Raw genomic sequence first — 14359 nt, 5'->3', positions numbered from 1 at the left:
ACTAGAAGTTTTTTTTTTAAGTATTAAAAAAGTGCTTGGTACTTTGAAATACGTTCTTATGAAAAAAAAAGCTTCTGAAGTTTCTTAGTCAAACATTATTCTTTTAACCCTAGCATAACACACTGATGAGATCTACCAATAACAGAATTGATCGATCAGCCAAGTAGGCTAAATGTCCATGTGCAATGTAATGATTCCAAGTACGGATTAACATTTTTTGTTGTGAATTCTCACTTGAGAATATTTTTTTCCATTGATTTGTAGGGAGAGTGGGAAGGAGGGAGTCTGGGAGGGAAGAATGAGAGGGAGAGGGGTGGGGGAGAGAGAGAGAGAGACATCCAAGTGAAAGAGACACACTGATTGGTTGCCTCCCAAATGCACCTCCACTGGGGCCAAGGATCAATCTACAACCCAGGTACATGTGCTTGACCAGGAATCAAACTCACAACCCTTCCATGGGTGGGCCAATGCTCTAACCACTAAGCACACCAGCCAGGACCAGATGAATATATATTTTTTTTAGAGAAAGAGGAAGGGAGAGAGGGATAGAAATATCAGTGTGAGGGAGAAATATCCATCAGCTGCCTCCTGCATTCCCCCTCCTGGGGATCAAACCCGAAACCTGGGCATGTGCCCTGACCAGGAATCTAATGGGTACCCCTCAGGCAATGGGACAACGCTCAGCCACACTGGCCAGGCCAGATTAACATTTTATAAGACCCCCAGACATTTAAGGAAAAGCCTGCTGTGCTTTATCTACTTGGTGAACTTCTGCTAAATCTTCAAAGCCCAGCTCAGGTGGGAAAGTTCTTCCCATGCATATAGCATTAATTACTTTTCCCTTTTGACCTATGGTCTTCAACTCTGGCTTTATATGAGAACAAGCTAAAGAGCTTTTAAAAACTACTGATACAATTAAATCAGAATTTCTGGGAATGCAACAGAGGTACTTTTTATTTATTTATTTTATTTAAGAGAGAGACAGGAAGGGAGAGGGAGAAAGAGACAGAAACATCAATGAGAAAGAAGCATCAACATCAACGGGCTGCCTCCTGGATGCTCCCCACTAGGGATCAAGCCCACAACCCAGGCATGTGCCCTGACCAGGAATCAAACCAGCAACCTCTTGGGACATAGGCCGAAGCTCAATCACGGAGCCACATTGGCTAGACCAGAAGTACTTTATTTATGTATGTATGTATTTATTTATTTATTTATCCTCACCCGAGAACATTTTTTGATATTTTGTTCAGATAGAGTGGGAGGAGGAGGGGGGGGAGAGAGAGAGAGAGAGAGAGAGAGAAACATTGACGTGAAAGGGACACATCGAGTCGTTGCCTCCCACACGACCCAACCAGGGCCGGGGACAAACTGCAACAGAGGTACGTGCCCTTAGCAGGAACCGAACCCCAGGCCTCTCCAGACTGCAGGCCGACGCTCTAACCACTGAACAAAACCGGCCAGGGCTAGACCAGAAGTACTTTAAAAAAAAGTGATTGCTAGAGCTCTGGCTGCTTTGGTTCAGCAGTTAGAGCATCGGCTGTGGACCAATGAGTCTCGGGTTTGATTCTGGTCAAGGCCTCAAGGGGTTGCAGTTCATCCCTGGCCCTGGTCAGGTTCATGCAAGAGGCAACCAGTCAATGTGTCTCTCTCACATTGATGTTTCTCTCCCTCTCCCTCCCTCCCTCCCATTCTATCTGAAGAAAAAAAGGAAAAATGTTCTTGGGTGAGGATTTAAAAAAATAAATAAAATAAAAAATAAAAATGATCACTAGATCATTCCAGTATGGAGTCAGATGAGGCATTACTGCTTTAGTAGGTACAGTTCATTTGCCTTTATCACAATATTTTTTTTTTTCCTCACCCGAGTACATTTTTCCATTTTTTGTTCAGATAGAGTGGAAGGGAGAGAGAGAAGGAGAGAGAAAGAGAGAAACATCGACGCGAAAGGGACATGTCGAGTGGCTGCCACCCACACGACCCAACCAGGGCCGGGGACAAACTGCAACCGAGGTATGTGCCCTCAGCGGGAACCAAACCCAGGTCTCTCTAGACCGCAGGCCAACGCTCTAACTGCTGAGCCAAACCGGCCAGGGCTGTTTTTTAATTTTTGTTTATATTTCTCTTTTTTTTTACTCTAGATCTTCAACTCAGTATATATTTATTGAGTACAAGTTATGTGGCATCACCATTATTCTAGATGCTGAAGATAAAAGAACAACGTTTGTCCTTGTCCTCAAGAGAACTTTACAACGGAACTGAGAAAGATAACATGTAAACAAAACAAAATTAAGTGAAATTTTGGTGCAGCTATAGTAACAGTCTGTGTAAGTGATATAGGGACATAAAAAACTAATCTATTGCTTTTGGTATGGGGTTGAATTAGAAAAAGAATCAGAGAGGGTGACTCCTTGAAGAAGGGACTTGCCATAATTATTTTTGTATCTCTACCACCTAACACTGCTCCATAAAAACTTGGTAACAGCCAGTCTCAAAGTTGGTAAACAAAGAGCTTCTTGACGCAACTGGCTCTGTCTTGTACTCCACTTCAGAAACCCACTCCCAAGGCTGCACAACACATCATGTTAACACTGGAACTGCTTCTCCCCTGAAACCATGAACTTCCACGTGCAACTGTCTGACTACAGTCTTTGATCCTTTTACTTCTTCCACAACCACTTTACCTCATCAATTCCTCCAGTCTGTTAGTGTCTCCATTTCACCCGTTCATCACTTTCCTTTACTGTATTTTTCTTTCTTTTTGTTTATCCTCACTTGAGGACATTTTTTCATTTTTTGTTCAGAGTGGTAGGGAGAGAGAGAAAGAGAGAGAGAGAAACATCGACTTGAAAGGGACACATCGAGTGGCTGCCACCCACACGACCCAACCAGGGCCAGGGACAAACTGCAACTGAGGTACATGCCCTTAGCAGGAACTGAACCCGGAACTCTCTGGTCCACGGGCCAACACTCTAACCGCTGAGCCAAACCAGCCAAGGCGGGAAACCCTATATTTCTTATAATTCCTACCAGAGTGCTTCACACATATTGGAGCCTTTATTGAATAGTAAAAGGTTGAAATGTATTACAGCCTGTATAAGACATATAAAAATATGTTCTGTTCTCTTTTTTGGTATTATTATTTTAACTATCATTTAAGATAATCAAAAGGCTCTGCCTGGTTTGGCTGAGTGGTAGAGCTTTGGCCCAGGGACCAATGAGTCTTGGGTTCAATTCAGGTCAAGGACACATACCTCACTTGTGGTTTGTCACCGGCCCTTGTTGGGGTCGTGCAGGAGGCAACCAGTCGAAGCGTCATCCCTCTCACATGGATATTTCTCTCTCTTTCCCTTTCTCTCCCTCCCACTCTATCTGAAGATAAACAGAGAAAAATCCTCAGGTGAGGATTTAAAAAAAAAAGTAAGATAAATGGTTATGAAGCAAATGTAATAACCATTCTAGCAGAGGCAAAATGATGTATACGGAAAGCACTGCATAAATGCTAGGAGGTCTGCACTTCGTTCTTGGCTTTCCCACACTGTAATCTACAAAATAACCATCTCTGTAAGCCTTAGTTTCCTCATTCATTAAAATGAGGTTTGACCAGAATTCCATTCTTGATTATCTGAGTTTCCTAACATGCTATGCTTCTTAAAATTTATTATAAAAGTGATACACTCTTTAAAAAAAATTGTACATGCCTGCCAGGGTGTCTGTCGATCCATACATCAAGTGCTCACCAGTTCGATTCCAGGTCAGGGCACATGCCCAGGTTTCGGCTCAATCACCAGTAGTGGTTGTGCAGGAGGCAGCCGATAGATCATTATTGATGTTTCTCTCTCACTGATGTTTCTCTCTCTGTCTCCTTCTCCCTTCCTCTCTCTAAAATCAATAAAAACATATATTTATATATATTTTTATCCTCACCCAAGGACATTTTTCCATTTTTTGTTCAGGTAGAGTGGGAGGGAGAGAGAGGAAGAGAGAGAGACAGAGAAACAGCGATGTGAAAGGGACACATTGAGTGGCTGCCACCTGCACGACCAACCAGGGCTGGGGACAAACTGCAACCGAGGTATGTGCCCTTAGTGGGAACCAAACCCGGGTGTCTCGGGACCGCAGGCCGATGCTCTAACCACTGAGCCAAACTGGCCAGGGCAATATAAACATATTTTAAAAAAACAAACTGTACATGTCCTTCTAAATTGTTTAGATAAAGAAAAATTCCCACGCTCCACTCTATTTTCTTTTTTTAAAATCCTCACTGAGGCCATTTTTCCATTTATCTTCAGACAGAGTGGAGGGAGAGAGGGAGAAAGAGAGAGAGAAACATAGATGCAAGAGACACATCAATTGGTTGCCTACTGCATGACCCTGATCAGGGCCAGAGACAACCACAACCGAGGTATGTGCCCTTGACCGGAATTGAACCCAAGACTCCTTGGCCCATGGGCTAATGCTCTAATTGCTGAGCCAAATAGGCCTGGGCTCCACTCCATTTTCAAACTCTCCAGAGATATCCACTTCTCAACAGTTCCTTCTGTATATCTTTAAGACATTCTTCATGCATAAGCAAATACAGTGCTAATAATAGTCTTGCTTTTATTTACCAACTGGACAGTTCCATAAATTCTAATGGACCCCTGATGCAATGAAAGGAGAACAATAAATACTTTGTTAAAAGAAAGATAATTATCTACTTTCAAAAGGCCAACAGTAGAAAAAATTAAAACAGAAATAAGTAATTAAGACTTCATGTGCCACCCCTGCCTTGGTTGTGCAATGTGATATGAGTAAAAGGTACATAATAAGAAAAAAAACTTAGGGTAGTAAGCTTTCTCTACAGGAAGAAACATGGGGACACAGGGATTGTGGGGGAAAGACTGAGAAGCATACCAATATCTCAACCACAGCAGGATGTGTAGAAAGGGCACCCCCCCCAAAAAAAAATCAGATTTCTAAATCTTAAAATAGCAAACACAATTCTGAAATACACTATGAGTTTAAAGATAGAGATAACTGTAGAAAAGGAAGTAGTAGTTGTCCTATACTAACTTCAGCCCAGAGACAAATGTGGATTACATATGCTCTTGATTTCCTTGACAATAGCATCCTTTGAAGACCTACGTCTAACAAGGGCATTACGAAGCCAAAGGTGAAATAATTATATTTCTAACCAGTTCCCTTTAATGGTGGGAAAAGTATGTGGTGGGAAAAGTATGTCACAGGATGACAGTCATCATAAGAATTAAAAAAAAAATTATATATATATATAGAGAGAGAGAGGGGGGGGGAGAGAGAGAGAGAGAGAGAGAGAGAGAGAGAGAGAGAAAACGTAGGATATTGGGAAAGTAGGAAACTAGTTTCCTGAGAATACGGGGAAAGTGTAATCCAATGGCTGGACAGCTAATTTCCCTTTCATCTGGTACCAGAGAGAATTTAAACATTAAGGAATGTGCTAGATATAGAGCCAAGCTGTAACTTCTGTGCACACCTAAACAACATAGATTTCACCCAGACATGTCTCCAGTTTTATAGTATAAAACCATACCACTCTGGACTATATGCTTACAGGTAAGACAGCAGCCTGGGCAAGAATCTGGTTCTGCAAAGCTAACACATTTAGGAAACAAGCTCACTTTTAAAAACAAAATACAAATACAATTTCCTGTACATAAGCCACAAGTCTAACAACACTTAACCATAAATTATCTAATAATAATTACAGCAATAAAAAAATTTAACACTGTTAGAATCTTTCCCTGGTATTTTTACAACCTAAATACAGTATAATAAATAACTAAAACTATAATTTAGACTTAATGTGGAGGAAAAAGAATTCTTTTTTATTTCATAATGTAATTTTAACACTGTGGTACACAGTGTAAAGTTTGTCAAGTTGAAAATAGTTAAGTCCAAGAACCAACCTGTAAAATCTCTATTAAATAAAAATAATTAGTTGAGGATAAGTGAATTCTAGGACTATAAACTTTACCAAATCTGCCTTGTCTTCAGACATTTAAAAGTACAAACAGAAATAAGGAACTAAAATCATTCTGGTTTTCTGCACCCTTTAGTTTAGGAGGAACAATATGTCCTGACACTAGAAAATGGTAAGTCAGCCTCGCTTTCCTAAGTCAGTGGTTGAAGCTATGGTTTTCAAATCTTACAAGATTCTTACAAGAAATTTTCACTACCAGACATAGCTACATTAGAATACAGGACTAAATATATAAAGATTATAAAACTAAATATATAAAGCAGTACAGTTCTCAAACTTTAGAGTCCTAAAAATGTTATGATCTCTCCATTCATCTCTCTCTTCATCACCTCTTCCCACTAAATCCAATGAAAACTTCCAAGCTAGCCAACACAAACTGGTTCAGGAAGCTAAAAATCTGCAGTGGTCAATCTAAGTCGGAAGTGGCTTGTGTGCTACTTCCTGACTACAAAGGCTCAATACCCAATACATCTCACTTCAAGTTCAAAGTGAAAACATGACATGGGAATCAGGCCCGGAAAGCCTCTTTAGAACTTCTCTATTCAACAGGATAGCACACTATATCTCCCCAGCCTCACCCAGAGTGAGCTTAGCTACTTGAGCCACTGTCCGCAAAACATAAATTTTTAAAAAAGAATTCTGTGGTACAATATCTCATGTCTTTGTAGAAAAGCCAACAACTAATACATGATCAATAACTACTTGTAAGTGGCCTTAAAAGCAGACTGTAAAAGAGCCTCAAAGCTGGCTTTCCATTAAATTTTACAATTTAGGGTTCTCTATGCTGAAAAACTATTAAATTCTTTGCCATCCATCCTTAACCAAAATACCCATTTCAATTTTCAGGAGACAAAAATGAGGAAGTCAAAATACACATCTACTTTTCTTCTTACCATATATCTTCCCACATGCCAAATTACCACTGCGGAGAACCACTATGCTAACCATTATTTCAAATTGTTTCTAAACATCTCAAAAAGAGGTACCTCATCCTGATTTCTATATAACAGGACAACGATCTCCTAGAAGGAAGTCAGCCTTAGTAAATAAACCAGTAAAGAAAGAATCCTGTCATCTGTGTTTCTACTTACCCTCAGTAACATCCTGGGGGTTAGAAGTCCGGTCACTGGCTGGATCCAGTGCCACAGTTGCCAGCGAAGTGGTGGCTCCAGACATCTCACTCATAGGTTCACTACGGCTCGTTTCGGGCACACTCTCCCGGGAGCTAAATCTTACTCGGGAACTGGATCGGGAGCTGAGGTCTGGACTGGTGTCTGACAAACCTGGAATATCATCTATCTTTGTTGGTGTCACCATGAACCGAACTGAAGCCATCTTGGTGGTGCTTTCTGGAGGATGCATTTTTCTTTTCCTTTATAAGGGCAAAAAGGAAAACCCCGCAAAATCCTTCCTCCAACGTTAACTGCTTTTGATCACAAAAATAGAAAAGATAAATTAAACCTCAGTTACCTTGATTTACACCACACAAAGAGCCCCAAATAAGAATCTGTATACCCAGAATCCAAGCAGACTGTCCTAGAAAGTGCACTACCAGTAGCTGAAAAATATTTAAGAAAAAAAAAAAAAAAAAAAGACAAAACGATGCCAATCTCGTGTAACTTCGTTCCTTCAGAATGAAGAGCTAGCTATGTCTCCTGATCCAGGGCTGCGGGCTCAGTGCCATGATCTTGGCGAAGCAGGTGAAGACATTCTCCCTTCGACCCCCAGGTTTCGGCCGAGGTAGTTAGTTCTTTATCTGGTAAATGTCTCACGGTTTTAGTTGAGCAAAGTGCGCACAGGCCCACCCTTATGAAGCAAATATAGTAGAGAGGTTGCAAAACGATGTACACCGGCCACCTGTTGTATATCAGGTGAATACCCCACAGGTCTGGCTGAGAGGAGGTGTGTGTAGTAGAGCTGCTCGCGGTTTTTGAGGCCGATAATCCACTTGGGTCTGGTGGGAGAGGTGCGCATGCATAACGGGAAAAATATTCCACACTAGGACGGAGGAGAAAGAGAAGGGTGAGCAGAGGAGGATGCAGGGCAGAGCGGATTCCTGCCTCGGGTCTGCGAGGGTGGCCCACCCGCTCTTCTGGCAGAAAGGTCCCTGGGATCTGGGAATAGAGGCTAGCGGATCGAGACACCTCGGATTGCAGCTCAGGGTCGTGGCAGGTCGTTGCTAGTCCATCGAGCCCACGGTCCGCTCGCTAGGTTTCTCCTGCGTGTGACAGGACAGGCCACCCCCTCGCTAGGAGACTTTTTCTTGCCTACCAGGTCCCTGGCGCCAGTCACCCCCTCGCCGTTTTTCCTTCGAGTCCTAGCAGAAGAGGTGACAGCCTCGCAGGCTGGTCCTGACTGGCTGGGCAAGAGGAGGCGGCGAGGAGGGAGGAGGTCGCAGGTGCAGGATCCCGGCGCCAGCTGATGCGGGGTGCGCGCGCAGCTGTTGTTTACGAGCCGGTAACTGTTTCGGAGCCGCAGCGCGGCCAGGAGGGCTCGGGCTGTCAGGGAGGGCTGGCCAGGCGGCAGAGCAGCAGTTACGTGACCTCGCTGCTCCCGGCCCCTGGTCCGGCGGGCTGTGCTGGCACCGCCGCAGCCCCTCCCTTCCCTCCCGGCTTGTTCCTCATTCGAGGTTAACGGTCCGAAGAGAAGCGGGGGAGCAGTCGGAGGGCCAAACGGTCCCACAAGCTCCGGCAGCTCCGCCCAGCCTCAGCTGCTTGCAAAGGGACGCAGCTGCTTGCGCGCATGCGTTCGCTGGAGTCGCAGCGGGACGAGCGGGTGAGGGATGGGGCCAAACGCGGGAGGCCCGGAGCATGACGGGAATTGTAGTTGGGTGTTTGGATCTGAGCTACCAGCACTGGAGAAAACAAAACCTTTTCCTTCTTGGTCCTACTTTTTTACCCCCACTCGCTCTGAAGACATCTCAGGGAGCAGGCCCTGCCCCTTGTCCTCAGGACCTCAAAAACCCCATCTTTAGTAAGAACATCCCTGGAAATTCATGATTTTTAAAAATCTTTATTGTTGAGAGCATCACAGATGTCCCTGCCCCCTTTTCTTCCCCATTGCCCCCTTCCACAGGGCTCCCACCCCACCCCAGTCCTTCACCAACCTATTTTCTATGTCCATGGGTAATGCATACATGCATATAAGTTCCTTGGTTAATCTCTTCCTGCTGCTCTCCCCTCTCAGATTCATCAGTCAAGTTATACTACAAAGCCACTGTAATCAAAACAGCCTGGTAGTGGCACAAGCACAGGCATATAGATCAATGGAACAGAACAGAGAACCCAGAAATCAACCCAAGACATTATGCTCAATTAATACTTGACAAAGGATACAAAAGCATACAATGGACTAAAGACAGTCTCTTCAATAAATGGTGTTGGGAAAATTGGACAAGGTACATACAAAAAAAATAAAATAAAACTAGACCACCAACTTTCACTATATGCAAGAATAAATTCAAAATGGGTAAAAGACTTAAGTGTAAGTCACGAAACTATAAAAATCCTAGAAGAAAACAAAACGTAAGGAGCAAAATCTCAGACATCTAAAGTAACAGAATTCATGTTTTGTGTGTGTTTTATCACAAACCTCCCAATACCATGTATCTAGGTATGACCCTTACCTTAATGGTATTTTTATATAGAGGTCTATTCTAAAGCATTGTATCAGTGATTTTCAACCCATGTGCCGCAAGAATTTTTAAAACATGCAATACTTTACTCTTTTATCAGGGGCACTGACCTCTTTCCCCTTAGATTGTCCAATAAAAAAATGACATCAGCCAACACAATAACCATCTGGTAAGAATGAATCAAAATTTTACCTATTTTTTGTGTCAGATTGGTAAAAAATATATTTTTTAGTGTGCCACAGAATTTTAGTAATTAGTTTGTGTGTGCCATGAGATAAAAAAGGTTGAAAATCACTGCATTGTATCCTTGAATTGATGCACTTTGTGTTACATTTTCCCCTTTTCCTGTCCCTTATGCTATGTCTTTGACAATGTATGCATCTATTAAATCGTGTTGTTCACCTTAAAATGTAGTTTGTCAATTACACTTCAATAAAGCTGAAAAAAATAAGCTATGTTCACATTCTAGTCAGATTGAACATTCCATTAACAAAAATGTCTTTAATTTTAGACCTGAAAAATATATTTTCTCTTGACTACATTCCCAGTATTTTCCCTCCTACTGCCACCAGAATGTTGTTCTTAGCATGTTTATTTAATGCACAAATAGAGGTGTTCAGTATATTTTGGTTCAGCAGTATTTTGTTTGAAAGTTATTTACTATAGCTTTGATCAAGACATTTAACATTCTGGGCCCCGGTTTTGCCTGTGTACTTGCTCTATACAAGTGGAAATGTTTAAGTATCATCCTTAGCAACAGATCAAAACTGTATTTAAGACCTGAGCCAGGAAATTCCCCTTTATCAAGTGATAAATCCAAAGTCTGACTAAAAAGATCCAGGTAACAAAATGAAAAACATTCCACTTAAAATGTAAACCTCCTCAAAGCTAGATGCTTTTGTAAAGCTTTTTCCTATTGATTCTAACCTGAAGAAGAAATTGACCTCCCTGAGGTACCAGTTTTTTCTCAGGCAGACCTAGCCATTCAAATCTGAGACTTTCCCTTTATAAAGAAATGCTGGAGTTCTACAACATCCAATTTTGTTTTATACCACAGAGTATACTCATTCACTTATATATAAAATCTGTCAGATCCATTGCTAAGAACCCTGTAAGTGAATAGGCTAAGAAATAAAAAATTGTTCAACAGGAAGCAAGTATTTCATTTCACTATTCCTGTAAGTTAAAGTAACTGATTTGAAAATCATGTCTTCCATTAACTATGAACCAAGATTAGATAATTTTTTCTCATCAGTCAACAATTATCCTGAACTTTTTTGCTAGCATGCTCAAGATTCCAAGAGAAAGATATCTATCTCTTTTCAGAGCCAGTCTTAATAAGTCAAATTAACACTGATTTAAGTTACATCTGCTTCTGGACTCTAGAATTTTGATACAATAGAAAAATATTGTATAATTAGAACACAATCTTCACAAAGCAAATTTTAAGTCTGTGGCATTAAGCAGACTTTTTTTTTTTTTTGGTATATTCCCCTAGCAGGAACCGAACCCGGACTCTCTGGTCCGCAGGCTGACACTCAAACTGCTGAGCTGAACTGGCCAGGGCTAAGTAACCATTTAAATCCAATGCCAAAAGCCACAAATGAGATTGGGAAATGAGTGGATTAACTTGACAGAGAGGTAGAAAAAAAGCAAACTAGTATTTTTTTGAATGCCCATATGCAGTATTTTGTCTCATCTTTCCTCTAACATAAAGTAATTGGATTCAAGTTATAGCTGCCCCATGACGGTCATTCCAAAACTCGGAAATCTCCCATTTTTTTGGTTATTAATCCCTAACAGTAGCTTGAAAAACAACAAAATCCCTGCTTGAATTTCTCATATTTCATCTTTTAAATTAAGATCTATGTAGTTCCACATAGCAGCTACTTCCAGAGAGAATATTAAGTTAGGTGTATATAAGAGAGCAATTCCTTGATGAAGAGAACTAAAAGCCTGGGACTATTACCAGAGGGGCAGAAAATATGCAGCCTAGTCACAACGGTTGGACAACACTAGATATATTAAGGTCCACCACTGAACCCAATCAGTTTTAGAGTTGGGAGAGAACTTGCTTAGAGATGAAAGTGGGACTAAATAGGTAAGTGATTTTCTTAAAGTTATTCCAAGAGGGCAGAATCCTGGTCTCCTGACTTCCAATTCACCGTCTTCCATCTACAATATGGTCATTATTTGTCAACTCTTCCATTTTGAATCAAAATGTCATGTCAAGGGGCAAGAAATTACTTACATGACCAGAGGGCTATTTTTCGGTGAATGCCAAAAATTATGTGAATCGTTTTCAACCTTCATTCCCTTCCCCAACACCTTCCTATCACTAACAGTGCAGCACTACTCCTGCTACAGCAGTTACGTACGATTTTCTTCCAAGTGTACCCTTTGTTGTACCCCTGGGTTACACTTCCCTCTCATCTCCTCGTCCCCCCCCCCCAAACCACTCTTTTCTTCTCACAAAATGTAAAATAAGAGCTCTTTCAAATCATTTTAATAACCTGGCAGTGAGTCCAAATATGAAAAGAAGACTCAAACTTGTTTCCTTTAAGGTGGATGATGCTACCATGATTGCTTCGCACCAAGCATGATCAAAGGTAATGATGACACCGGATTCCAAAGAGCAAGGGTGGTAAGAAGGCTTCCAGGCTCACAAACTGAAAAGCTTGGTTTCGGAAAGTCTCAGCGGGGTAGCAGGTGGCAGGAGAAATATGAACTTTAAGGGACCCTCAGAGTACAGGGCGCGGTTGCTGGGTCATCAGCACCTTGAAACGTTTCTTGATGGTGATTCGGTGTCTAGAGTATTTGTCGTCTGGCGAGAACCGAGCAGGATGGGCTGAACAGGTCTGTTGTCCCATAGGATTAAACTTCTGCTCCAGGAAGAAAGAGAGGACATAATCTCAGTACAGGAGGGGTGAGAAAACTCAATCACTGGCGTCATAAGGGACGTGGAAGTTGGGATGGGGAGGAGGACGCGAGAAAAAGGGTAAGCAGGAAGCCAATACCTTCCAGCTTCCACCACGCCGGGCTTCTGGGCTTTCTGGTTCCCCTCACCCAGCGAGGCAACTCAGTCGCTGGTCTCAACCTCTCCTCCCACCTACCATTCTCCACATGCCCATGTACCACCTGTTCCCTCTGCTCACCTTCAGGGTATAGACCCGGTCTCCCTGTTCATTGAGGTAATACTGGAGAAACATGGTCACGCTGATGCAGGAGGTCCAAATCCGCAGCTCAGTCTAACTGACGGCCTCACGTATTTGTCAACTTCCTTCCGGCGTGACCGGAAACCCTCTCAAGGCATGCCGGGAAATGTAGTCCATTGCGGGCCTTTCTCCAGCTAGGCAGAAGGCGGCGCAGTAGTGCAGGACTTGGCCCAGTTGCAACCAAGTTGCAATTTTGCAGGCATTGGAGACCAGTTGCAACCTTGTAGGCTTTTTAAGACATGGGGAATGTGCCCAGACACCAGTACCAGACACTGTTAGGCATTACAGGGGGACAGAGATGGATTTGGGTTGAACATTAGTGAATAGAATCCTGTCTTTATCTCAAGATGCACACCCATTTCAAGGGCAGTGGGTTTTTAGTGCCTGGAAAAACAAATGGCTCCAGGATTCAGAGCCCCTTTACCTTAGGGAAGAAAGAAAGTTTTCTTTCCTCCCCTCTTCTACAACTGGTTCCCCAGCCCTATTTTAAAGTATTGGCGGTAAAAGAGTGCATGACGGGTATTCATTCAGTATTATGTACAGCAAAGAGAGATGTAGTTATTTCATGAACCTGGTGAAGTATGTTTTAGTGGTCGAACCAAGATTAAACTCAGGTCTCTACCACAGATTCAGCGCTCTTTCTTACAGTGGTGAGTACCTAATAATAGCACAATAAGATCTACCTCTTAGGGGTATCTCGGATATTTTAAAGAACGTAGAAATTCTTCCAAGTGTAGAATTCTTGTTTAAAGAAATGAAAATTGGAACTCAGGTAACATTACAAATATGATCGATGCAGTTTTATTTATAAGGAAAAACATTGGAACATATATTAATGTTATAACCAGAAAAACTTGATATCTCTTTTTTTTAAAGAATATAAATGTAATAATACAGATGTACTTAGTTGTAGTGCATAAAATATCTCTGCAAGGATTCATAAGAAACATAATATTGGTTTCCTTTGGGACAAATAACTCGGGTTCCAGAGGAAAGGAGTGGGAAGGAGACTGCTATATGCTGTTTTACATACTTTTACTTTAGAACCAATAGTGTGGAAAGCCTGGGGTGGGGGTGGGGAGGAACACTAAGGGGAAGGGGGAAATAGGTACTTCTATAATACTGTCAACGATACAAAACAAAGAACATATATGCATAGCCCATGGACACAGACAATAGTGTGATGAAGGCCAAGAAGGGAGGGTACTGGGTGGAGGTGGGCAAAGAGGGGAGGACATAGGGGACATCTGCAATAGTGTCAACAATAAAAAATGTAAATAAGAAAAATAATTAAATTATTTAACAAAATTTTTAAACAACAAAAATAACTTAACAGACAAAAGGACTTTTTGGTCTTGATATTTGAGGCTGAATGCCAGTTTTTGATAGCGTGGAGCTTTTCAGCCAAGGGTTAAGCAAGGCTGAGCCCTCTGTGGGCTGCAGAACTGATGCTAGTGGACTGTTTGGGAACTGCAGGATAGCTTCCCAAGGAAATGATACACATACAGC

General features: G+C 42.0%; 2 protein-coding genes across 6 annotated transcripts in view; both read right to left on the bottom strand.

Annotated features, from left to right (window-relative positions):
* The window catches only part of SLC12A6 (solute carrier family 12 member 6), a 102777-nt gene extending 95258 nt beyond the window's left edge, over window positions 1–7519 (bottom strand). For 2 of the 5 annotated variants that reach the window (XM_036270179.1, XM_036270181.1), the window contains exon 1: window positions 7093–7519. In XM_036270179.1, the coding sequence (XP_036126072.1) occupies window positions 7093–7363 (271 nt within the window). In that variant the 5' untranslated portion in view covers window positions 7364–7519. The remainder of the gene's footprint in view (window positions 1–7092) is intronic. The other 3 variants (XM_036270177.1, XM_036270194.1, XM_036270188.1) reach the window with 2 other exon arrangements.
* A 3676-nt stretch (window positions 7520–11195) lies between these two features.
* On the bottom strand, window positions 11196–12897 carry NOP10 (NOP10 ribonucleoprotein). Its single transcript, XM_036274679.1, has 2 exons — window positions 12791–12897; window positions 11196–12517 (listed from the first exon to the last, which is right to left on the bottom strand). The coding sequence occupies exons 1-2, from the start codon at window positions 12842–12844 to the stop codon at window positions 12377–12379; spliced, it is 195 nt and encodes a 64-aa protein (XP_036130572.1). The 5' UTR covers window positions 12845–12897; the 3' UTR covers window positions 11196–12376.
* Between the last annotated feature and the right edge of the window lie 1462 nt (window positions 12898–14359).

Source organism: Molossus molossus, unplaced genomic scaffold, assembly GCF_014108415.1.
Source record: "Molossus molossus isolate mMolMol1 unplaced genomic scaffold, mMolMol1.p scaffold_m16_p_1, whole genome shotgun sequence".
Taxonomy (NCBI): domain Eukaryota; kingdom Metazoa; phylum Chordata; class Mammalia; order Chiroptera; family Molossidae; genus Molossus; species Molossus molossus.
Note: the sequence above shows the minus strand (reverse complement) of the source record. Positions and strands in the feature narration are given on the sequence as shown.